The 27098-nt window shown below is 35.2% G+C and overlaps 2 protein-coding genes across 2 annotated transcripts; both read left to right on the top strand.

Moving 5' to 3' along the window:
- The first annotated feature begins 445 nt into the window (after positions 1–445).
- LOC117318026 (monocarboxylate transporter 12-like) lies at positions 446–9927 on the top strand. Its single transcript, XM_033873003.1, has 6 exons — positions 446–527; positions 976–1119; positions 2939–3304; positions 4613–4882; positions 6323–6448; positions 7180–9927. Exons 1-6 carry the CDS (start codon positions 446–448, stop codon positions 7449–7451), a joined length of 1260 nt encoding a protein of 419 aa, XP_033728894.1. The 3' UTR covers positions 7452–9927.
- Positions 9928–14990: 5063 nt separating this feature from the next.
- Positions 14991–26537, top strand: LOC117318190 (monocarboxylate transporter 12-like). The gene is made up of 8 exons (XM_033873218.1): positions 14991–15113; positions 15416–15524; positions 19530–19766; positions 20381–20524; positions 21297–21662; positions 22400–22669; positions 24634–24759; positions 25486–26537. The coding sequence occupies exons 2-8, from the start codon at positions 15494–15496 to the stop codon at positions 25707–25709; spliced, it is 1398 nt and encodes a 465-aa protein (XP_033729109.1). The 5' UTR covers positions 14991–15113; positions 15416–15493; the 3' UTR covers positions 25710–26537.
- The last annotated feature ends 561 nt before the right edge of the window (positions 26538–27098 follow it).

Here is a 27098-nt window from a genome sequence, read left to right as displayed (position 1 = left end):
TTCGTCGTAACAGATTTAAATAAAGATGATAATTCATATCTAACTTTCCAACAAGGTTATGAAGAAATTAAGGAACAATTCATAAGCAAATATAGACAAACCAGATTATGCGAAATGCACAAACAGTACGCTCGTTAGATATTTTGATAGGGTAAATATCAATATAGGCAAAGATATTATCTAATGAAAGTGACGGAACACAAGTCCGCTCGAGCGGGTCTGCTACAAGTCCGCTCGAGCGGGCCCGCTACAAGTCCGCTCCAGCGGGTCCGCTACAATCCGCTCCAGCGGGTCCGCTACAAGTCCGCTCGAGAGGGCTTGAGCGGACATGTAGCGGACCCACTGGAAGCCCGCTTAAAGCCCGCTCGAGCCCGCGCCCGAACCCGCTCAAGCCCGCTCGAAGCCCGCCCAAATCCCGCTGCAAACCCGCTCAAATTCTGAGCGGATGGCTGCGCGGATCAACGCTCTGTGGGAGTTTGAGTACCAAATCACCCTCCTCGTACTGTATATGGTTAGTGACGTCGTCGGTATGTCCAGTATATATGGTTAGTGACGTCGTCGGTATGTCCAGTATATATGGTTAGTGACGTCGTCGGTATGTCTAGTATATATGGTTAGTGACGTCGTCGGTATGTCTAGTATATATGGTTAGTGACGTCGTCGGTATTTCCAGTATATACGGTTAGTAAGGTCGTCGGTATGTCTAGTATCCATGGTAAGTGACATCATTGGTATGTCTTGGCTGATAAGGGCTATTAATTGTTAGACTCTAGCGCACCGTTTCAAGTTCGTTTTTTTATAATATAAAAAATAATCACATCATTGATGCTATTTGGAATTTAAAAAAAATGTTATTGCCAAACTATTGTTGTCCAATTATAACATTTGTGGGTGTGAATTTGAATCATTTTTGTAACAATTTCTTTGTATTTTCAAACAAACCGATACAGTCTGTTGAATACGGTATGTTTATAGCTCCTGTAAGTGGAGTCCTGATGGAGAAATACGGTCCTCGGAAGGTGGCAATCTGTGGAGGATTAATCTCCAGTACCGGATTATTTCTCTCCACGTTTTCACCCAACCTGGACGTCATGATCCTGCTGTATGGATTCGTTGGGGGTAAGATATGTAATACTGTTCTATTTAGATATCTATAGCCATTAACTTGAAATATCCCAACTAAAAAGTGTAAAGTTTGTATATAACAACATTATTTTACAAAACACATAGATAGTTTTATTGTTTGTTCATGTATCTGTGCTATACTTACTCTTTCAAAATATTTCTTCGTCGTCAGTTTAAAAATAAACTTCGTGGGATATTTGTAAGTTTAATTGTGGGATCATACAAAGGTACACGATATACACTCGATGCAAGCACGAAATCATTAGGGAGAATTATAAATTGATGATATGGGAATATTCCAATGTATTTTGGAAGGTACAACGCGTTCTCAACAACATCAGCCGTGTAATTCTAGGTCATGGAAATGATTTCGAAATCTAATGACAGCTTTCTCCACCATCAATATTTCGTAATACGTGTATTCCGTGTCCTTTATTTCTCGTCAACATTAATATGACGGTGTTTCAGAATTTAGGTGCATGATCCGTATTCAATTAAGACTACTTGATATCCGATTCATTACATTCAATAAAATGTTAAATGTCCACTTGTGTCTTTCGTGGTCCACAGCGTACTCTAGTAAGTTAAATAGGATATAATAGGCATTTCAATTGGTTTTAAAGTTAATCAGCGAACAACGTAAACATGACGTCTCCGTTTGTAAGGATGCTTTTGATTGGTTGATACTGCGGCATAATAATATCTAAGAGAAAGGACTACAGCAATACAAATAGATGTTCACATAGATATAAGGATCGACGACTTTAATACATGTCCATGCTATGCACTCTAATCATAAACCTGTTCGCGGCTATTAATATAACCCTCCGTTTGTGTTATACTTATCTCCATAAAAAATACACATTCAACTTAGTTCTTCATATTATTGATTAAATCTCAACTTTTCAGTGTGTTATTGAGGTCTCCGCTGTTACACATCCGTTTTAAATAATGGATATCTTGATGAGTTAACCGATATATAGTGACACCTCGACCCTGACGCGTTGTCGGCGTAAGGCACCTTGGTATATAATATAGTTATATTGATAAATATTGCTATCAATCATATGTTGTATACGTTTGAGGTAATATTGATGCTCAATGATATGCCCTTTGAACATTTGCAGTTGCCTTCTCTGTCCGAGGATATGTTTCCTGTAATGTCAGTATAGTTCGTGTTGTATCCAATGGTAATTAGAGGAAGTCGGCCGGTATAAATCATTTCGTCACGTGTAAATGTATGCAGTTAATGATATATAACGTTACCAGTTCTTGCAATGATGTGGTCTCCTTTATCAGGAAACAAACAATTTCAGCAAAACGCTGGCAATGAATGCGCCATATTGGTTGATCAGTGGTATTGAGTCTCTAGCTGCCTAGCTGTTGGAACTCATAAAAAAATCAATATTAATATCATTTTCTTTTGAGGGTATACAGGTAGCCGATGTTTTTTATTTTTTATTATTATTTTTTTTTTTATCTATTTTTATCAGACGCTATCAATTTAACAATGTTTCATATAACGTGTTTATGTACATGTATCTATTAAACTATTAACACCAATGACGAAGGGAGACAACTTGATGCCTCGTGTCATTACTGGGTCAGGAAGTCACGATCTTCGACACCCACTATATATCTGGTGACGATCTTAAAGCAGTGAACTGCAAACCAATCGTTTTTGCCAGTGTGCTACAGTTGTAATATTTCTCTTTCATTCCTATTTCTGCCTCTTTGTTTCTGTTGATCGGGTTTCCTTTGATGCCTCATTTTGCGAGGATGGTACAATTATCAAAATAACTTGTTTTTGCAGGGTTTGGAATGGCCTTACTCTATTCCACTTCACTAGTCATTGTTGGCATATACTTCGAAAAGCGGAGAGCTCTTGCTACTGGGATAGCCGTGTCTGGTTCTGGAATCGGTGCTTTAGTGTTCGCCCCTCTTAGTGAGATACTTCTGGAGACGTATGGCTGGCGCGGGACAATATGGTTAATGTCAGCTGTTGTTCTCAACACTGTGGTTTGTGGTTCATTATACAGACCTATTGGTAAACAAGAAAGTATGGCAGCCAAGTCTGAAACCACCAAGAACAATTGTATACTGGATGTTTTCGATTTGTCGTTGCTGACATACCCAGTTTTCATACTACAAACTTTTGCACGTTTCCTCTATTTGATAGGTAAGAAAAGCGATGTTTTCTGTTTTATTACTCATCAAGAACGCATGCTTCAGATGTGTTAAATTGTTATGTTATCATAATACAGATGTGAAGCTAAATTAAGAAACAGCAATGTAATTGAAATTTTTCGTTTGAACTACTTGTACATGTATATAGGGATGTTACATAGAGAACGTGCAGGATATGAATTTTCTATGTTCACATTTTGTATGACGTGTAGAGTTTTATTACAGGGGCATGAACATTCAGAATACGGGAACCGAAAACAGCAAAATCTTCTAAACACATGGACAAATGTATCTGTGTTTATAAATGTATAACTTAAGACGACACTTGAATACTTAATTGCAACCTGCTGTATACAGTTAACCTTAAATGCTTCCGCTACTTATTTTGTCCTAACATGTATCTATATAAGCATTATCATATAAATGTTAATGTCGGTTCTTTCAACTTCACCAATGACTTGCGGAGATTATCTCATTTCTATAGAATTGTTATGTAGTAACACGGTTTCGATCTTTCATTTCCATGATCGCTTGGATCGGGAAAACGCATTACGGGTGTTTTCTACCATCTGTTAACTTCCAAATATAGTATTTTACAGACCTAACACACAGCGCAAATACAAAAAAAATGAAAATAAAAAATAATAATAACAAAAAGAAATAAATAGAAAAAAAATATGTTTACGGGGAACAAAAACGAGGTGACAATACGCGAAAGTCCTTATAAATAAATGAGAAGAAAATAACTTCCTTTCATTGTTTCCTATTTAATATCGAAGATTAATTTCTATTTCATTGATGTAACGATGATATGAATTTACTGTAGTTACCAGTTATTGTAATGATTGATCGAGTTATTAACATGCAATTAACACGTTAAGGGGTTTATATGAGCTACAATACAAAAACACAACACAACTCAGAATGTAATTATTCTAAATATTGTATATCAAGATGAGGCTAATTCGTAATTATGTACAGTGTAACCTTCATTAAGTAAAAATGAGGTAATCCCGTTATGAATTAAAAGCAGAGGTAGACGTTAATGGGTAAAAACACATTAGTAATTTAACCCTTATTTGATAGTTGTATATTGAATTCCAGTTTTGCATAATATGGAGGCTGCAATATGGTTATCCCTTGTAGGCATATACAGAATGTATATAAAGGGCATAACGAGGGTTGTTATACTAAAACACATTGTAAGGTCTAACACGATACAAGTATGATGAAACTGCACTCAAGATTAATTTGTATACATTGTTCATTGAAATTATCATGGCAACGCTTCTTATTTCAGGATACAACATTCCTTTTAGCTACCTGCCAGCACAGGGCGAATCTATCGAACTGTCCTCCCATGAAAGTGCCCTTCTAATTTCCATCATCGGGATATCGGGCACGATATCACGTATTCTGATTGGTTACATATCAGATAAACGTTGTGTTAACACCCTCGTCCTGAACAGTACAATGCTGATGATTGGTGGATTAGCGACCTGTTTCGTTCCATATTACACGACGTTTGAAGTCCTTTCTTTGTATTCAGCTACATATGGAGCAGTTGCAGGTCAATATATTTTAATTAAGATGTGAATGTTGAATGGATGAAATGAGAAATTAAAAACAAATCTAGGAATAAAAGTTTTTCATCAGCTTCTTATTCTGCTGAAATATTCAGTATTTCGAGTCATGTATATTGGCCTAAAAAATGATGATCATTCAGAAATTCACAGATTTTTTGTCAACTTTGAGCAAGAACAGAGTAAAGCTAGTGAACAGGGATAGCTTCAATCAGTATTAAAGGGAGACGGGAGAAAATGAGGGCGGATTACCTAAGCCAGCACTTGCCTTTACTTGTTCATCAGTGCTGCTGACAGGATTGTTTTGAAAAACCGTGTTATGACTCCCTGTCCATCATTGTTGACTCTTACCAAGCATATTATAGACACTAACAAGGACCGATTCATAAGCTGTGAGCCGCGTATTCACGGAGAACCTCAAGGATGTTATTTTTAAGTCCTACTATTGTCTGACTATACAGGGCCGTATATCCAAGGACTGGTCTCATTTGGTCAGTTTATATCGACGAGGGAGCACTTTCAAGTAAACAAGACAAGCGGCTTTTAAAAAATGGACAAAATCTGTTAGGGTAAGGATGCCATTCACTATTGTGGCATTAAACTGTTTGAGCATCCACCTTATTCACATGTTCTCGCTCCAATAGACTTTCATCTATTGCCGAAACTAAACACACCTATTCCAGGCAGTCTAACCCTAACATGCAGTGGGTGACTTTCTGAACAGGCAAGAAAGGGAGTTCTATAAAAGTGGCATTGAGTCCCATACACACTACTTGCAAAAGTATATATATACTGAAGGAGATTCTGTTGAAAAGTAATACAATGTGTCCTGCAAAATTTAAATCCTTCAATACGAGGCTCACAACTTATAAATCAGCCCTCGTATGTTACGATCCATGATAACATGTCTTTGTTTAAATAATTGAGTCATTGACACTTCCTTGCATAAGCGCATATATGTTGCACATTGGTATCAGCTGAGGGGTGTCTGGCTAGACGATGGTAAGTTCGAGTCATACAAATGTCTTCCATCGCAATATGCGTGTGGGGTGGGCGGGAGGGGGATGAGTGTGTGTGAGTGGGGGTTGTGGTGTGAGTGGTTGGGTGTGGGTGTCGTCATGATATATCAGGGTGTGTGTTGGTGTGTGCCATTGTTGAAAAATTGGTTGATATGACTGTTTACATTCAATGTAATTGTTGATAAGATAGAGCATAATCAAACAGTATTAACAATAATTACATGTTCTTCATATACATACAACTTACACATGAAGTGACATCAACTTATCATAACCCCACGCCAATTTATACCAAGTGAAACTGTTTCAATCAGAAAAGACTTCCAATCACATCTAAACTGACCATACACAATATATCTTTTACCATCCTTGAAACCTGAAATAAAGACCCCATATATCTATTTGCAGCATCATTTGCCTCTCTGCTTACTATCAACCTGGTGAAACTGATTGGATTACAAAACCTGAACCGTGCACTTGGGTTACAATTATTGTGCATGGGAATAGGATCATTCATCGGATCTCCAATAGCAGGTATGTCTAACATGTACAGACGCACATCAAAGGCAGGTATCACTCACCCAAAAATTGATTGAAGAACTCTCAACTGGCCCTTAATTGTAAATTCCTAATTCATAAAACATCACAACCAGGTAGAGGTAATGAGTCAGTAACAGTTGTTTTATAATCTTCTTTTTTTGTCGAATCCGTACTTGGCAATTGGATTTTATTTGTGCTTTAGACAGGATGTTAGTTTCAGACGTTACTCCTTTCAATATTTGTAAGTAAATTTTAACTTTGGTCATAGGAAAATTCAAGGAATTAAATCCATGTTATCTTCACCTCATGCAGTCACCTTGTAATAGGCAGTATTGCTCGAAAATAAATGTGAACTGTTTGGTACGATCGACCAAACGAGTATAATAGCTTACCTAAGAATTGATGCTATGTAAATCTTCAAATATTTTGTCACAGTTAATTACATGTAAATAACTTTAATTTCTTGGAAGCGCATGTCAAACACATAAGCTACTATGATGTACATTAACAAGCTTTAATTGGGATTTTTTTCCGATCGACGCTGTCATCTGTATGGTTTATGACCACCTTTAAAAACTTTCTCAAAATCCCGGTACCTGTTTTGTACCGTTAACGTGATTGGTTGTTTTTCTTGGAATGGGCTTTATATACATAGACTATACGGATTGGATCATAACATACGAGATAATTAAATTATAAGATGACATATATTCGTTTAATTTCAGGTGTCTTGTCTGAAACGTCCAACAACTACAATAATGCCTTTTATTTCGGTGGAGTCTTCATTGGATTAGCAGGCTTAGTTAGTTTACCACTTACTCGCTTGGCTAATCGGAAACAAAACAGGACTGCCGAAATCAACGGATTCACCAACAGGAGTTTTACCCCTGCACAGACAACAACTATTTCATTAAAGTCTTTAAAACAACTGTCAGACACAAGAAGAAATTCCGCTTGTTTTGGGGGTGGGGGGTTCCACACTGAAGATAAAATGTAGACATTGTATATGCTTTGAAGACGTGCGAAGAATCGACTAAATTTGTGTTCGCGTTTTCGCCTATATAGCAAAATAATGTGCTAATCAACGTGTCGACAATATGAATTGAATCAAATACTTTAATCATGCTGTAATCGATTCTAGACTGAAATGGGGTTAATGCTGACAATATACACGAATAATGCTAGTTTGTACTAAAGTTTGCGTGTGCTACCGTGGAATGCCAGGGACTCTCGTAAACTTGCTACTTAACATAAACAAATATTATTGGATCAAGATATCAGAACATAATCATGTACATTAATTCCATTAAATTAGTAAGCGGCCTGGACTCAACTAAACTTACTTGCCGGTGTTATTTTATAGTATTCCTCTATGCGGACATGCCGACCAAATCAGTTATATTCATTTTTATTTTTAATATAAATTTCACAGCTCAATCTTAAGGGACCTGTGATTGTCAATGCATGTATTGAAAGGCATCGTCAACACACGTCAAAAACCAATATAAAGTTATTATGTCTAAAATAATTGTATGGATAAACAACTCCTATCCAACTGTGTGTCCACGCTAAATGAGAGGAAATTTCCGGTCTACGTCAACCTAGATCCTACATTCTAAAAGTTTCGACTGGCTATTTGTAGAATTATAGACGACAAACTGCTTCAATGAAACTTCAAAGTTCACGTTGTGACGACAACGTCTTTAAAGAAACTTCAACTACTCGTAATTTAAAAAATCAATTCTTTAAATTGAAGCGCTAACATTTTAATACAAATTGAAACAGAAACTATCGGTTAAAATGACGATTTGTGTGTATTTGTGCGTATTTCTATCGATAATTATCCAAAATTTGATTTTTTTTTAGATATACAGGACCTGCCAGGACCTTGTTCCCATAGTGCTCTACAAACTTGTGTGCCGTCAAGACCGATAACTCCTAAAATATTTAGTTTTAAATATATCATTGAATTATGTTTGGAACTTGTTGGTTATTATCTTTCTGTAATTAACACGTAACATAAATTTGGGGCTCTTTCCGGATACTATTTACAATAAAAATTAAAGATTTTAATGATTAACATAAAAGGTATTTGTAAAATTTACTTTGAAATTTATTCATACTTTGAGACCAACAGCTAAGTTATTATGGCTACAAGAAAGTGGAATAGTTCTAATAGAAGTTAACAAGAATGGTTTATTTTCTAAGAGAAATGGCTAGGTTTTACTGTTAACTTTTCAAATAAAAAAACTGAAATTAGACATTTCATTATGAGACACAAAATTGAAATAGAGAGACTTGAGTCTTGTACATGAAATTGTATAGAGGACTAACGTCAGTTAGTCTCAGCAAATTAAACAAGCTAATTCAACCATGACAGAAAGAAAAGGAGAGAAAAGAAATAGAAAAAGAACGAAAAATAAAGGGAAAAGAAATAAAGAACGACTGTTGGAATAGATCGAGAGAAAAAAAACGAATGTAGAAATAAATTGAAAGGAATGAACAATAACAGCTAGAGGGACAGTAAAGTCAAGAAGAACTTAAAAGATTAATTGTTATCTTCTGAATGTAGAATAATTAACCCCATATCCGGTTTTCACCAGGTAACAGAGGTGTGTATGTCCACGGGAATGTTCGGTTGTTACTACCTTTTCAGAAAGAATGAGTTTACAAATTATCCATGCATTTTGATATAGCTGGCGATAATCTAAAAGGGCCTGAAGATAAAGTATGAGTAAAGCGGCGACGATGGTGATAGCTCTCTTGCTTCTGTTATCAACACCCAAACGATTTCTCGTTTAACACAACTTCAAAGGGTTAACGAAATGGTTATGCTAATACATGAAAATTGTCAAAATGCTGCCCTACGGCAGTTTGGTGTCACCCTTTTAAAATCTAAATCGTATCTATATGGGAATGCTTGTTTCATAAATGTTTATTGAGCGAACTGTACATTGTATATGTAGTAAACTGGTGTAATATTTTTATCGTAGTAAATGTTAGATTTGGTAATTACCTATTGATGCATAAAGGCATGTAATAGTGTCCAGTGCGCAGGGAGGATTGATACCATCGGCATCGTATACTTTTGATCAAATACCACGCATTACCTGTATATAGTGTTAATACTCACACGATTTCCATTTATATGCGGACGTGCTATCATATGCATTGGTTTGTTCACAATTTACTTTGTATATTCTCTATAATTACCCCAATCAAATAGTTATGTTTTACATCATAGTAGTATATGCGTATATAACTATAACAATACTCACCATTATATTGTAATGTGTATGATCAATTTTTATATTGTATGTGTTTTATCTATATCGCAAATTGTAAATTATGAAATTTCCCATTCTTATATGCATTCAATGTACGTTTCATGTAATCTAAGTCGCTGAATTAATTTCATATTGTTGATTTATTCCCTAAATATTTCGGATTGTTTGTATGTCGGTTGCCTGCTATTCTAAAATAAAACAACTTCATGAATGATCTACGTGTTTGGATTTATTTTGCACATTAAACGATTAGCGCTGTCGAAACCTAACGCAAAAAAAAAAAAAAAAAAAGGGGGGGCAAAACAAGGGGAAAAAAAGAAAAAAAAAAAAGAAAAAAAACCCCCGGGAATGGGTTTGGGGAAAAAAAAAAGGGGAAAAAAAAAAGGGGAAAAAAGGGGAAAAAAAAACCCAAAAACCCCCAAAAAAAAAAAAAAAAAAAAAAAAAAAAAAAAAAAAAAAAAAAAAAAAAAAAAAAAAAAAAAAAAAAAAAAAAAAAAAAAAAAAAAAAAAAAAATTTTTTTTTTTTTTTTTTTTTTTTTTTTTTTTTTTTTTTTTTTTTTTTTTTTTTTTTTTTTTTTTTTTTTTTTTTTTTTTTTTTTTTTTTTTTTTTTTTTTTTTTTTTTCCTTTTTAAAAAAAATACCAATTTTAAAAAGGTTAAACTTTTTTAAGAAAGGGGTTTACAATTAAAAGTAAAAGAACCCTTTTTAAAATTAATGCCCCTTTTCTGCCCCGGGGAAAAATTTATTTCTTTTTTGGTTTTTCCCAAATAGGAGTTTGTACCCCCGGGGCTCTTTTAAAAAAAACCTTCAGAAATGATTACTTTTTTTTATTTTGAAACCGATTAGGCCCCTGTGAAATAACGCAAAAGGGTTATTCTTTTGAAAAAAAAACAAACCGGAATTTTTTAAAAAATTTTTTTCAAAATTTGTTTTAAACTATAGTTGATTGCCATTTGATGCTTCCTTTTGGGCGTTTGGGGGGGTCACCTTTAAATCAAATGGTAAAAAGCGGGAAAAGGGAAATTAGCGACTTGGGGAAAATTTTAAAATAACGGGGGAACCCCATAGGGGGTATTAAAAATATCTTAAATACCCTGATGCAGAACTTCTGAAAATCTTTAACAGGAGTAATTATCCTCATGTAGGCTGCAAAACTGAAAAGAAGTGAGGAAACTCAGTGTCGGAATGTGTATTCTAACGCAAATATGACTGGAGGAGGGCCTCCCGAAGCTGCGTTGAACAGCTCAGAAACAAATCGTTGATGCCATGTAGATCACGGCAGCTTACATTGCAGTTCCTGGTTTATCACTTGACCGAATATTGATCCCGGCTTTTTATAAGTACCAATGAATCCTTAAACAGGAATCTTTAATTATTTTCGCGGTAAACTGTGATAATATATGCTTGCAATGTAATCAAATAATTTCATATCTGACGATGATATATAACTAAAAGTGTCAAGGACTCGAAGTTACAATTTGCTGGTAACCTCGATAAAGTCATTATTTTTTTTTTAGAAATGGAAAATTTTCTCTGAAATCCTAGTCCTTGCCTATATTCTCGTTTTCTATTCATCAAGCATCTATTTAGTCCAAAAAAAAAATCACGCGCCCCTTCAATTTAAACTTATGTTTCGTCTGGTGCCATTACAGCGTCGTTGACAACACCGGTCACGTGGGATCAGCCACTATATATATACCAAGAATACCGATGTGGTTAAAATTTAAAAAATGGAAAAGGCAATTTGACAAAAAATTTTGGGACTAGCCCCAAACTCAAAAAAAAACGTTTCCATTTTAAAGCGTTTTCATGTCATAGAGGGTTTTGATCGGGAATAAACATAACCTTTAAAACAGGTTTTTAAATTTTGTTAAATTTTTAAAAAACCCTTTTGGGCCCCCATATTTTCTTATATTTATAGGGAAAAAACAATTAATAAATAAAAATTTTAAAATTTTTTTTTTTATGATTTTATCATCTCTTAAAAATGAAAAATTCATAAAATTTTTTAAAAAAATGCCCTTTTTTAATTATTCTTGGGTAAAAGAAGTTGAAAAGCCTTTGATGATTTTACAAGAATCTTTGCGGGGGGAAAGAACATCCCCCAAAGCCAATTTTGACCCCACCGGAAGGGGAAAGTATTTCTTTATTAAAGTTAACGTTCTTTTTTCTCTTAGAACCTTAATTTTCCAAAACAATTACAGTTAAAATTTTGGCGGAAAAAGGGAAGATTTTGGTCCCCCCATTTAACCTTTTTCAAAAATGTTTTAAAACCTCCCTCAACCTTTATTTAATTATTTTTTAAAATTTTTGATATCAAATTTAAACTAAAAATTTTCCAAAAAATTATTTTGGATAGGTTTTTAAGCCCGAAAAAAACCCGTAAACAGTACTTTTAACCATGAATTTTTGGGTGGGGGGGGAACCCCCCCTAATCCCATTTTTACCCCAACCTACCCCCTTTTTTTTTTCGGAAGTTGTTTATTTTTTTTAAATTAAGCCAAAAAACCCCCGTATAAGGGAAAAAAGTTTTATTTCAAAAATTAAAAACCTTTTTCCCCTGTTTTTCATGAAACCCCTTTGGGTTTGAATTATTGTGTGATACTTAAAGGTAGATTTTTTTATTTTATAACTGAATAGAGAAACAGCAAAGCTACCCCCCAAAAAAAATTTGGGTAAATGGGAAACCATTTTTACACGAAAAAATATGTCAAATTTAAAAAACTTTTATTTTTTTCAAATAAACCCCATTTTTCTAAAGGTAAAAAAAGCTTATATTCAAAATAGTTTGCAGCTAAAAAATTTTTTTGGGGATTTTAGGGGAAAGCCGAAATTTGTGTTTCTTAAAAGTTTTACCCCGTAAAAGTTTAGTTTGTAAAAACCCCAAAAAAAACTATACCCTTTCAAAAAAATTAAAAAGACTTAGGGAACCTTTCGTAAAAAGGGAAAAACCTAAAATTTTGGGTGTTTTTAATAAGACTTAATGTTCTATTTTTTTAAAACGACTTAGTTTGTGTTTTTTTCTTTTTGTTTTTGTTTTTTTTTTTTTCCCTTTGTTTTAAAGGGACTTTTTTTTATCCTTTTGGGTAAAAGACTAGTTATGTCTAATAACACTTAAATCTCGTAATAACGATTGTTGTGAAAAGACTTACCCCATTCTAATAAAATTTTAAATATTGAATAAATTAGTTCTCAAAAACCCACTGTTACTTAACGATTTTTAGTCGTGTAAACAATATTTAACGCAGTTTTTCACTGGCGAAAAACGTTATTCTCGTATAAGGGATTTACATTTTCAAAAACCTTTATGGGAAAAAGATTTTGTCGAATAAGTTTTCATTTAAAAGATATTACCAAAAAAAAATTGGGAAATTTTTAATAACTTACAATAAACAAGTTTCCAATTGGGATGTATTCTTAAGACAATTTATCTAAAACAAAATTAAAAACCCCTTAGTTTCATTAAAAGTTTTGGGGGATTTTTGGCGTAAAAATGGAAAAAGAGGGGGTTAAAACTTACTCCAACAATAAACATTGTTTCATGTTTCATCCGGTCTTCACGTCTTTAAATGAAGGGCAAAAATTACAACCAAACAATGATAAAATTTTGGAATTTTTAACCCCGGCACTATAATTTATAAACATCCCCGGGTTCCTTTGAAAACCTGAATTTAATATGTTCCTTTTTTTCAAATTTCCCCAAAAAGAAAAAAAAATTTTTTCTTTATTTTTTTTAATGTGCAAACATAAACAAAAATAAAAACTTTTAAGAGAATTTTTTGACTATTTTATTCGGATAAAACTTATTCCAACAAAAAAAAAAACTTTAAGTCATTTTATTTCTTTCTTTAACTTTGGTTTGGGCAAAAAAATTTAACATGATTTTAAACATTTATAGTCAGATAATTTTTTTTAAAAAACCCGGGTTTTTTGAAAACCATAAAATTTAGGGGGTAAAGGCGTTCCAAAAAAGTTGCATAGTGGTTTATTTATAGGGGTACTTTTTTAAACCCAAAGACAATTTTGGTACGAACAAAACCATTTTTAAACATTTTTGAAAAAAAGAACACAAGAAACATTTTTTTTTTAATAAGTTTTTTTAAAAAAATGATGTTTAACCCCTTTATGGAAGTGATAATTTTTTTTGGGTTTTAAAAGGGGTTTATTTTTTTAAAATATATGTAAAAGGAAACCCTTTTTGGCGGTTAAAAGGGTTTGGAAAGGGAAAACATTTTTTTTAAATTACGAATTTTGTCCAAATAAATTTTTAAAGAAAGGGAAAAAAGGGACGGGAAAAGGCAACCCTTTTACAAATTAGGGTTTTGGAGTTGGACGGAAAAAAGCTTTATTTTTTCCCCCTTCACCCCGGGGTGACCCTTTCAATTTTTTTAAAAATTTTCACAAGCGATTAAATTTTTAAAACACAAAAAAACGGGGGAAAGGGGAAATAAAACTGCAAAAGGGATAAAAAGACCCCCTTTCCCCAAAGATGACTTTAAATTTTCTTAAAAAACGCGAAAAATTTTGAACAAAATGATTCGGATTTTAAAGGGGCCCCTTTCAAATTTTAATTTTTTAATGTATGCATATAATGTACCAAACTTGTAGAGTCCAGTTGAACATTACCAGTTTTTGTGTACTCCTAAAACCCGAGATGGCCACTTGATGTCGATATTGTGATTCTGGTCAGTCAAAAACATTAAAATGCACAAGGACTAGATTCTACTACATTAGAATGTACAACTAAATTAAAATGGAATTTGAAAAAGTTATGTGCAATATTTTCTGATAATAAGTAATCAAAAGCTGAAACTGATTAATCCACTGAAGTCACATGTCCCAATAGATGACTTGCTGCAAATTACGACATAGCTAAGTCGTTATTACGAGATACTAAGTTGTCATTACGACATAGCTAAGTCGTTATTACGAGATACTACGTCGTTATTACGACATAGCTAAGTCGTTATTACGAGATACTACGTTGTTATTACGACATAGCTAAGTCTTTATTACGAGATACTAAGTCGTTATAGCGACATAGCTACACTTTTTTGTAAGTCGTTATTACGAGCTACTATGTTTTATTACGACATAATGTATTTTTTCGCTGTGACCCTAATTGGCTTCCGTAGAATGGAGGTTGATATAGGGCATTACAAAGTCACGGAACTCATCAAACCGTGAATGTTATGTTTAACTAGCATATCAGAAATCCATTGTATATACAATTTGAGTCCAACGTGCATATTTCTTTCAGTAAGACTCACATAAGGAAGATATGGCTTTTGGTCAGGATTTGGGCATTCATTCTAACTGTGTTTCGCTGGATTCAGTATCATCTGTTTATTCACTATCGATGACTACTAAATGTGAGTATCGTTACAAAGGTACAGATATGTATATAATGGTGACTTTAGTGATGACGTAGATTGGACTTTTCAACTAGCTATGTCAGCTTTAATTTATAAACAAAATACTGAAAATATTAGGTTATTTTGATACACTTATTATTGGATGCTTTCACCAGGTTTCAAATATCAGTTTTGGAAACAGAACACTAATGTTAATGTCAAATTTAATGTAACTCAACACCTGGATTTTATACACCTGGCCAGCTATGAGTTTATCAGGGATATATTCCAGCTATAATATATGCACTTAATATATACAGGCAGCTGCTCCCATGCAATGTTAGAGTGACAAAACGGGTATCGTCTAAAAGTGAGCTTTTATCATATTGTTCATCTTCATGCAACATCACTCAAGGATGAAGGCTGTGGGTAAGTATTATCTTTATAAGTGTTTTATATACAGAGATTATATACACATTATCATCTAACTGCTCTAGTCAACATAGGCTATATATGTTTTGTAAATTGTATAACACTTAAAATACAATATGTTATTGTCAAAAAGTTATGTTTACTCTGCAAAATATTTGCCAGTTATTCGGTACTATGGAGGGGTAAGGTATAGTGTCCTTTACAGTGATCAGGGAATACACCTGTACTGTAGAGGGTACCTGAGTTCACCGAATAGAAAGTGCTGAGTCAGGGTCACTGAGGCGTGACAAAATCATGCAATACAGGTAAGTGCTACATGTGTGTCCCGGACCTGGACCTGGAAGGTTCGCTGATGTCAGAGGCTGTATGCCAGGGGAGAAATGCATAAGCTGTGTGCTTGGTAATGGAATGTTACCAGGGCTGTGTGACCAAAGTTATTATCCAAGTTAGAGATAGTTTGAAGCCACTACATGTAAGCTGTGTGCTAGTTTGGGCAAAACGTTGCTACTTGGAGAAGTTGAGTGCTACATTTGTATGTCCACCTCAGTGGAGTGTGGGAGTCCTGGAATGAAACAGGAAAGTGAGCTGTGTGCTCAGACATGCTAAAGAGAGACGCCAACAGTGACCTTGGGACAGGGAGCCATTAGCCATATAATGTCTATGTGCCAGACTCATAGGGGAGCAGCAGAATCCCTGTATATCTATGTGAAACCAGAAGGGAAACTTTTGTGCTGGACTAGTACAGTGCCTAAGGATGGTATACATATATACCTATTGAAGTAGTTAAACAGCAACGGAGTGAAGAGAACTTTGGGAACCGACCACAGTGATGAACTATACATAGTTGGTGTCCGGAGAGACAATGGATTTCAGAGACGGGTTTTGTTTTGCGTTGCACATTATTAATTAATTGTAGAGAATGAGTGGGAGCGTGAAAGTGTGTTTTGTATGGTGTAAATATTGTTTCCTATGATTTTGTAAATATGTTCAGGTGAATACATATGTGAAAGTAATTTATGTGGTCTCAACTGTTTACAAATGATTAGGCTAAGCCCCCAGACAGCAAGCCTACGTTGTGCCAACGTTGGGCGAATGACAGTATGTCACGTTTGGCCAACATCGGTAAATTACGTTGGGCCAACGTTATGTTGCTCATCGGTTTTCGGTTGTGTTGGAGCTGATACAGTTGATTCCATACAGCACGAAACCGCGTGAATATGGTTTACACCCGTTGACTAATACCACATTCAATGTACACGTTTAACTTCAAGAGAATGAGAATGCAACGGTGAGGTAAGCATTACAGGAGATAAATGCTGATTTCATTTTCTCACATATAACGCAAGGCTACATAAGCATTGTATGCCCGGTAAAAACATTAATAATAAAAAATATAAAAGTTATTTTTTTTTTTTATTGATCTATAATTGATATAAAGTGATTGACCAGAGTCTTATACACTATTTTAGATGTTTCTTAATCGACTGTCATCATTATTTATTGATTTCCTGATTAGATGCCTCTTGACTACTTAGGTTGTCTTTCTTTCTCTTTTTTCTCTCTTCTTTCTCCCTCCTTCTCTATCAACCGAATATCTGAGCCAGTCTTTGATGACACAACACCTCAGGTAAGCCATCGGGAAATATGATAACTTCATATTATTCTTCATCCAGGATTATAAATGCATAACAACATTTTCAGAGCCGTATACATTCTTTTTGAAAATACTACAAGACCTGTATGGCCGGTGCCGTCGATGAATCAAAAGAAGTTTATCTGAAAAATCCCATAGTCTTTATTTTATCTTTATTCTAATCATTCGTAAAATTTCCATCTTCAATAAAACACTATATGTAACCACCATCCTCATCAACATACTTCCACACATCGTCATGACAACATACACCATCATCTTTGCCATAGGGCTTACAAACATCGTCATCAAATCATTACATCAACACAATCCATTACTATTTTCCTCATATGCTCATCACCATAAAGTATATTTTTATTCCTTCTACAAAATACACACGCAAACTTTCACACTATTGCAAGATAGAAAAGATTCTTTTTCTGATTGAGAGAGAGAGGGGAAGAGGGGGGTGTAATAATGAAAACATACTTAAGTATAATAATACTAATTATGAATTCTTACAAAGCTACAACCTTTTCCCATTCTTTTCAATCCTTTTGAAGCCTTTCTTTAGAAAGATCACCTTTACTAATAGCTATATACTTTTGTTTAGTATTGTCGTCTTTTATTGTATTAATCATTGTATTCATATTCAAAGAATTATGAAGACATCGCATTTTATAAATATAATTATAAATACAATGATTTATTATCATTAGTATTTTATTGTCTTATTATTTTTAATATTTTGGTCGACAAAACCAAAACGAAAGAATTCTTTATTAAATTAAGAAGGAACAGTAAGTGTATCTAACATAATTTTAAACTTATAAGCAGATTTTGAACCTCTTTGCATTCCCACAGAACATGTACATGTATAATAGTTTCAGTCTCAGAATATAGAGTATACATCGTGGAGATATAGCTAAACGTATTTTAGATAAGAAGTTGTTAGTTGACAGAAATTGGCGATTCATTCTATACTGAAACCATTGAAGCTTTGTTTTGTGGTTTTTTTAATTACAAAAGGAAGTTTGAATATTTCAAGGGGAATTCTGCCAATCAAACATATCATTCCATTTTGTCTGACCTCTTGGAACTACATATTTTATCTTATTCTGTAAAGGAATATATCTAAAATGCTTGAATCCTTCGGGCTTTCTCAAGAGTAATTCTAAATGTACAGGATTATAAGGATATTCAACTGTAACAACAAGAGGGTCTGGAGTGAAAATATAATTCATTGTAGCAGAAAGAATACTTTGATATTGCAGAAAATTAACCTGAATTTGATATTTTTGGAAGTATTCATAAAAAGTGTAAATGTACCAGAATGATAATTCTTAACAAGTCATTAATTATTGTAATTATTGTCACTCAAGAGAGACTACCGTTGACAGAATGTAACTAATAACTTCCATAAGCAATCCCGTTAGGCAGAATCACCAACCATTAGTGGAAAACGTGTACAGGAAGTTGCCTAGGCCACCGAAAGTAGTAGTAACGACGAATAATGTACATGTGACGTTATCATAGAACAGAGAAGATATGATTGAAAATTGAAATCGTTCATCAGAAAATTGTCTTTGAGAGGCATGCCATATAGCAATCGTCTTTTCCTACCAGTGGTAAGAACAGCATTTTACCGTCCGTACTATAAGTGTTTCTTACACACCGGAGTCTGTAAACGTCTTTCAGTATATGTTGGTTGGTCTACGTCAGATCCTAAAATATAGTTTAGCCAGTTTTCTTCAGTCCCTCCGGGCTTGGATAATCTCATTTCTTTCCCGTCGGTTTGTAAACTACACAATGACGTTTCTCGATCTCGCCCTATTGAACATTCCGAGACAATGGGTAATGCCTATATCATCACTAACGAGTTGTAGGTCCAGTTTGGTAGACAAAAAGTTAACTATTTTACCAATACACTCCTAAACACTTTCTGCATCAGATGTGTCTTTAGGCCAATGTATCCGGAGAGAATTCTTCCGTCCCTGCTGCTCGAGATCGTTGTGTCGCGTCTCCATGGCGTCCTTGGAACACTGAAGGTCACTCACTTGTGTCTCAAAATTTCCAATAGTTCCAATGGTCGTTTTCGGTTTCAAGCTCGTCAGTTATTTCTCTGCTCTCGTCTCTTATGCTCTCCTTAAGTTTCCTCATCTTAGTCTCAAAGTCAGACTTCGTTACAGGTGTAGCGAGCAGAGACACATTTTCGTCAAGTTGATCCTCAACATTCTTCTCTGTAGCTTTGGTCTTAACACCCGACGATCCTCCACAGCTTTGTTTTCTGCTGGCCATTTCTTCTTTACACAGAATCAAATATCTCAATATGTTATAAACATACCATAAATATGTTATCTTGATTTCAGAACAATCGGTTGGGGATACAACCGACGAAACATCAGATTGTGAGAAGTCCGTCCAGCCACCCGACGGCGGACGGGGATGGGTTGTGACTATTTCCAGTTTCTTCATCTGTATGGTGGTAGATGGCGTCAATGGGATTTTTGGTATATTTTACCCGGAATTATTATCTGCCTTTGGTGGAAGCAAAGGAAAGACACAAATAAGCAGCTCTGCTATGTTCGGAACACTTCTCGTATTAGGTTTGTAATTTGCCTTTATCCATAATGAAGTCTTCCAAATCACAGACTCACACAGCGCATGTATGGAACACATTTACAGCGGAAGTCGTCTATAGGTAGCCATATATGTTCAATGCAGGTTGTAAATCAAGCATATCTACATAAATAGATGATTTATGATTAAACCAAACGTATATCAGGAGTTTTTACAGAGGCCACACTCCCTTTACCAAAGCAATAATAATCTTAGACGGCAGGAAAATTCGTTATTCAGAAGACGACCCTTTACCTGATATCAATTATATCTTCATAAAAAATACATGTTTTAAGTTCAATGACGTCATATAACGTTTTTAGTTTTGTAAACTTTTTGTTTGTATTGTCATTTATTTGCATTGTCATGGAGTAGCAATGATCTTTATTATCATTCATTATCATTATTTTCATTATGATTGCTACTGTGTTCAGCATCTATCGTTACATACACTATCAGTGTATCCACAACTGTTGTTGTCAAACTGTATTTGGTGTAAACATTTAATAGGTTTATATCAATTACGCTGAAATGGTCACCTAAGTACATATATATCCAAAACCGATACAGATTGTTGAATATGGTTAGTTTATACATGTAGCACCTGTAAGTGGAGTCCTGATGGAGAAATACGGTCATCGGAAGGTGGCAATCTGTGGAGGATTAATCTCCAGTACCGGATTATTTCTCTCCACGTTTTCACCCAACCTGGACGTCATGATCCTGCTGTATGGATTCGTTGGGGGTAAGATATATATATATGTTCCGATGAAATATCTATCGTCGTAAACTTGAAAATATCCCGAGTGAGAAAGAGGAGTGCCTGGTCTATGTAACAAGCATTTTGCCGAAAACATAAAAAATGTTACTGATTGTTCGAGTATTTTATAATAACTCTATCAAACTATATGTTCGTTGTCAGCTTCAAAATAGCCCTAAGTTCGTGTAAAACTAGCTTAGCAGGGTATTACCGAGTATAGCTTTGGGATCTTATCAGCTTAAACGATGTGCGCAGGAAGTCTTCACTGTGAATGCTCAATATAATGACTGTACGATTGTAACGCCCTGTTGAATGTATAGGCGGTGTGCAATCGAAAATAAGTGTTTCCGATAGCTGTCGTAGTTGATATCAATTTGACAATTAATTACAAATTTGTAATATCCTTATCGAATAAAATATATCTTCTTATCAGTCATGAAGACCACTTTAGCAATTAAAATCACATATTGTCATTTATTTGACTACATTTCATCTGCTTGAAATCACATTAGCTTCGTTCATTGATAAATAAATGATTCGAAAAATAGAATTTATTGAGTCCTTGATAATTCTTGACCCGCGAAAGGCTATAAACATACGACTCATTACGTATTTTAGGTCAATATTGATCCTTGAATCTTACGAAGCTGTACAGATATGTGATGTTTTTGTTTTGATAGCGTTTTTCCTGAAATAGGTAATAATACCATTAAATATGTATATTTGTCGCTTTTGACTAAAAGAACTGTTATTGCAGGGTTTGGAATGGCCTTACTCTATCCCACGTCACTAGTCGTCGTTGGCATGTACTTCGAAAAACGAAGAGCTCTTGCAACTGGGATAGCAGTGTCCGGATCTGGAATTGGTACCTTGGTGTTCGCCCCTCTTAGTGAGATTCTTCTGGAGACGTATGGCTGGCGCGGGACAATATGGTTAATGTCAGCTGTTGTTCTCAACACTGTGGTTTGTGGTTCATTTTACAGACCTATTGGTAGACAAGAAAGTATGACAGCCAAGTCTGAAACCACGAAGAAAAATTGTATACTGAATGTATTCGATTTATCGTTGCTGACATACCCAGTTTTCATACTACACGCCTTTTCAGGTTTTCTTTATTCGATAGGTAAGTTATGCAATGTCTACTATTTTATTAATCATCAAGAACGCATGTTTACTTTTTATGGAATCATAATGTAAATTTGTATCAAATCAAAAACAGTGCAGTTGAAACTTAATTTTCTTTTGCACTACATGGATGTAAGGTTGTTACATGGCAACGTGATAGGGTTCATGCTATATTGAAACTCACATTTCGTATGCTGTGCTGACCGTGCATACTATAGACAGGCTATGACCTTGAATATTTAGAACATGTAAAAAAAGCTCAATCTTCAAAATATGTAAAATAGTGTACGTAGGTCATCACATTCAAGTCGACACTTGGGAACTAAATTACTTCGCACTTTATAGAGTTTACCTGAAAAGCTTGACTTAATGTAATGATTCCAACTATCTTTCATCAAGTTGATTCGTGATTATGTACAATACATGAGTTTCCTTTCAAAAATAACAAATAAGAACAAATGATTTAAGGATTTAGTATGGGGGAAAGTGATCAGATACTGATGTGAACTAAAAACAGAAGTAGGCGTTAAATGGGTGAAATAAAACCATGATAAAGTTAACCTTAGTTTGATGGTGTTTCATTCATTTCAATTTTTGCATATCTTGAGCCTGCATTATCCTTATCCCTTGTAGGTCTTTAATATAGTATATAAAGGGCCTAACAGGGGCTGTTGTTATTATTGACATTTAGGTGTTGTTATCGAAATTGTGAAAAAAAAACATTTCTGATTTCAGCTTATAACATTCCGTTAAGCTACCTGCCAGCACAGGCCAAGTTTGTTGAAATATCATCACAGGAAAGTGCCCTTTTGATTTCTATCATCGGGATATCAGGCACTATATCACGTATTCTGATTGGTTACATATCAGACAAACGTTGTGTTAACACCCTCGTCCTGAACAGTACAATGCTGATGATTGGTGGTTTAGCAACCTGTTTCGTTCCATATTACACAACGTTTAGCGCCCTTTCTTTGTATTCAGCTACATATGGAGCAGTTGCAGGTAAATATATTTTGATTAAGATGTGATTGATAGATCTATTAGATAGGGAATATAAACAAATTATTTGGCCTGATAAAAGTAATAAACGAATAGTAACATATATATTATTATTTCGCAACACATTCTGTAAGATAACAATACGTTGAATCATAAGCAGAATGGAAATCAGCTAGAGAAAAAATAACCCCAATCAGTAATTTAGGGACACTGCAAGCAATGAGTACAATTAGCATAAGCTGAGAGGGTCGAGTGTAGACCCGTGTCATGACACCTCGTGGTGAGTATATATGTCCATCAGAGGTAGAGCCGTGTGATGACACCCCGTGGTGAATATATATGTCCATCAGAGGTAGAGCCGTGTGATGACATACCGTGGTGAATATATATGTCCATCAGAGGTAGAGCCGTGTGATGACATCCCGTGGTGAGTATATATGTCCATCAGAGGTAGAGCCGTGTGATGACATCCCGTGGTGAATATATATGTCCATCAGAGGTAGAGCCGTGTGATGACACCCCGTGGTGAGTATATATGTCCATCAGAGGTAGAGCCGTGTGATGACATCCCGTGGTGAGTATATATGTCCATCAGAGGTAGAACCGTGTGGTGACACCCCGTGGTGAATGTATATGTCCATCAGAGGTAGAACTGTGTGATGACATCCCGTGGTGAGTATATATGTCCATCAGAGGTAGAGCCGTGTCATGACACCCCGTGGTGAATATATATGTCCATCAGAGGTAGAGCCGTGTCATGACACCCCGTGGTGAGTATATATGTCCATCAGAGGTAGAGCCGTGTGATGACACCCCGTGGTGAGTATATATGTCCATCAGAGGTAGAGCCGTGTCATGACACCCCGTGGTGAATATATATATGTCCATCAGAGGTAGAGCCGTGTCATAACACCCCGTGGTGAGTATATATGTCCATCAGAGGTAGAGCCGTGTGATGACACCCCGTGGTGAATATATATATATGTCCATCAGAGGTAGAACCGTGTGATGACACCCCGTGGTGAGTATATATGTCAATCAGAGGTAGAGCCGTGTGATGACACCCCGTGGTGAATATATATGTCCATCAGAGGTAGAACCGTGTGATGACACCCCGTGGTGAATATATATGTCCATCAGAGGTAGAGCCGTGTGATGACATCCCCGTGGTGAATATATATGTCCATCAGAGATAGAACCGTGTGGTGATACCCCGTGGTGAATATATATGTCAATCAGAGATAGAACCGTGTGGTGACACCCCGTGGTGAGTATATATGTCCATCAAAGGTAGAACCGTTTGATGACACCCCGTGGTGAATATATATGTCAATCAGAGATAGAACCGTGTCATGACACCCCGTGGTGAATGTATATGTCCATCAGAGGTAGAGCCGTGTCATGACACCCCGTGGTGAGTATATATGTCCATCAGAGGTAGAACCGTTTGATTACACCCCGTGGTGAATATATATGTCCATCAGAGGTAGAGCCGTGTCATAACACCCCGTGGTGAATATATATGTCCATCTGAGGTAGAAAAGAACATTAAAGGCACGTTTAGAAGACAACCATTTCATTATAATATGCGCAGTGGTATCTGCTGCATATTTGCTGGCTAGGGGATAGAGTGCTTATATCGTGCGTTCGAGACCTGATCAGGGCACGAGTAATGTTAATGAAATGCATATGTTCTGTATATGATTACAACTTACACTTGAAGTGACATGAGTAGATTTAAGCCTGCCCCAATATATTCCATTGACGACTAAGAAACTATTTAATGAATCAGTCTGAACAACACCGCCGCTGTCAACCCTATCATTCACAATACACAAAAGCAGGACCATTAATTCTTTTCACATAATGAAAGAATACTTAATATCACAACTTAACTGATCATACATTACACATCTTTGACCTACCTTAAAAGAATGTTAATGAAAACCTAACATATCTATCTGCAGCAACCTTTGTCTCTGTGATGACTATCAACCTGGTGAAACTGATGGGATTACAAAACCTGCCCCGTACACTTGGATTATATTTTCTGTGTATGGGGATTGGATCATTCATCGGATCTCCAGTAGCAGGTATGTCTGTTAAAATACACATCACAAGAAGGTATTACTCACCCGAGATTGATTGAAAAAATCTCATCTGGCTCTCAAAGAAAACTGCTTAATTATAGAACCAGGTACAGTGTAATTGGTCAAAAACCGTCGTTTTATAAAGTTTTACTCGATCTCTACAAAGTAACAGCTGAATCATTGGAATTATCTTGTACTTTTTCCTGTCGAATGAGCTGTTTATAATGACCACAAACACGCCACCATACCCAAGTTGTAATTTCGATCAAAATTAATTGTTTCTATTTAAGAATTATAGCAAATTAAACGGAATTTGTCAATTTCAAACAACTTAATTTTATCTCAGGGGTGGATTTGGTACGCGGGATTTTTTTATATGTTTCGACATGATGCATTAATATCTCCTGGTTGGAGGGTGACACGAGGGTTTCTTTACCCCAAGGGCTTGATCCAAGTCTGTCGATTGATACGATTCCAAGTCCAGGTATCATTTCATGTACCGTACTCATGGAGAAACTGGATACCTTAATCAACAATCTGTAAACAACCTGTTTGGTTAGAGAACATCAGGAAAGAAAATTGAAGATCATGGTTCTGTATTGAACCGTTGATATTATTATTTTGTCCAGGGGAAAGGCTTAGTATCCATCAAATATAATGATTTCAGCATGATATATTAGGCATTTTGATTAATCGATTATACAATTGTACATATTCGTTAATTTTCAGGTGCTTTGTCGGAAACATCCAGAAATTACAATAATGCCTTTTATTTCGGTGGAGTCGCCATGGGGTTAGCAGGCTTAGTTAGTTTGCCACTTACTCACTTGGCTAATCGGAAACAAAACAGGACTGCCGACATCAACGGATTTACCAACAGGAGTTTTACCCTTGAACAGATAACATCTATTTCTCTGAAGTCATTAAAACATGTATCATACACATCAACATGACCGAAATCCGCTTGCTATTGCAAAATTTGGGGGCATTGTCGGGCTTGGGGTAATAGGCAAAAGAAAGTTGTTCAGAAAAAAAAAATGGAGAAAATCTAAAATCCTGTTTTAATCGCCTTTAATATTTCAGTGGCAGTTTTTTTTATTGAAACCACGTTTGCTTAGGATACATGTATGTCACCAAACACGTCCATGCGATGTGTCTATTAATAATCCATAAGAATATCATGCGGTGATCACGTGATGTGTATTTGCTCAGAGTTGTGCATTTGAAGTATGGCATATTACACAAGATACATGCCTTGGCCATCTGTTTATAACAAAACAAACGAGGTTATGTTTGGCCAGTAGATCTAGTTCAGTTCTAGATGACGAAATGGGTAAATGCTATAAATGGTTTTGAACAACATCGTCGATTGCCTTTTTTTTTTTTTTTCACAGATGAAAAAAAATATTAAATTAGCCTGATTCGCCTTAATGGATATTGACTTCAAAAACAAGACGACCTTAGAAATAAACCAGCTTCGTCTATTCATTTTTCTATTACTTCGGGGATTACTTACCAAATACGAACATTAACTAAGGCTTATCAACGATTTTTAGTCTGAGAAGAGATCTTATTTTGCATTGTTTTATTTATTTTTTGTCTTCTTAATCTTACAGAAATACTATCTATCTATTATCTAACAAATGCGCTCAATGTTAAAAGACTTCATCACAGACTCATGTTTGTAGGGTAAAACTAAACCACAAGGATACGAGTGTGCAGTGCTTGATAGTATTCCTATAATCAATCGATAATTCAATAAAAAAACATTATGAAGATTTGATCATCTTATTCATTTACCTGAGTTTAAGACTTGTATTGAAGTGCTTCGGAAATCTATAAAAGTGATTCAGAATTTGGTAAAGACAATTGTCGAATCTGCTATAAAGGCTACAGATCATCACAAATTAGACATTGCCAAACTGACACTTGTTTTGCTTGAGGATTACAGACATGAAACATTCGCGAAATACTTTAAGGACATACGACAAAGAAACTGAATTTTGGTACGTTTTATACTTGAATAGTACAAGAACCATTTTATGACATACTTGTATCGATGGAAAGTTTCAATCTATGTATTGTATAATTTACCATTGGGATCCGACATGGCGATTGCCCTATAGTTCCCATGGTGAACGTACGCCAGTCAGCACTTTATTTCCGGAGATGTTTTCGAAATCAAGAAACCGAGACCTGAAACTGTTCATGTTGTTCCACTTTGATATGAAGATGTGCGGTATGGGTGAAAAGGTTTCTATTATTCATTTCAAGTTCGATGTTTCTAAAATCAAAACAGGAACGATATTGTCAATATGCAGATAGTCAATTAGTATTTATAA

This window comes from Pecten maximus, chromosome 19 (genome assembly GCF_902652985.1).
Source record: "Pecten maximus chromosome 19, xPecMax1.1, whole genome shotgun sequence".
Lineage (NCBI taxonomy): Eukaryota > Metazoa > Mollusca > Bivalvia > Pectinida > Pectinidae > Pecten > Pecten maximus.
The sequence above is the reverse complement of the archived record's forward strand: the minus strand, read 5'-3'. Positions and strand labels throughout refer to the sequence as shown.

Bases quoted from the DNA above. Each gene is read 5' to 3' on its own strand.
- LOC117318026 (XM_033873003.1), top strand. From the start codon at position 446: ATGGCTGCGCGGATCAACGCTCTGTGGGAGTTTGAGTACCAAATCACC. The intron at 3,305-4,612 runs GTAAGAAAAGCG...TTCTTATTTCAG, and splicing joins ACGTTTCCTCTATTTGATAG to GATACAACATTCCTTTTAGC. The intron at 4,883-6,322 runs GTCAATATATTT...ATCTATTTGCAG, and splicing joins TACATATGGAGCAGTTGCAG to CATCATTTGCCTCTCTGCTT.
- LOC117318190 (XM_033873218.1), top strand. From the start codon at position 15,494: ATGCAACATCACTCAAGGATGAAGGCTGTGG. The intron at 22,670-24,633 runs GTAAATATATTT...ATCTATCTGCAG, and splicing joins TACATATGGAGCAGTTGCAG to CAACCTTTGTCTCTGTGATG. The intron at 24,760-25,485 runs GTATGTCTGTTA...GTTAATTTTCAG, and splicing joins CATCGGATCTCCAGTAGCAG to GTGCTTTGTCGGAAACATCC.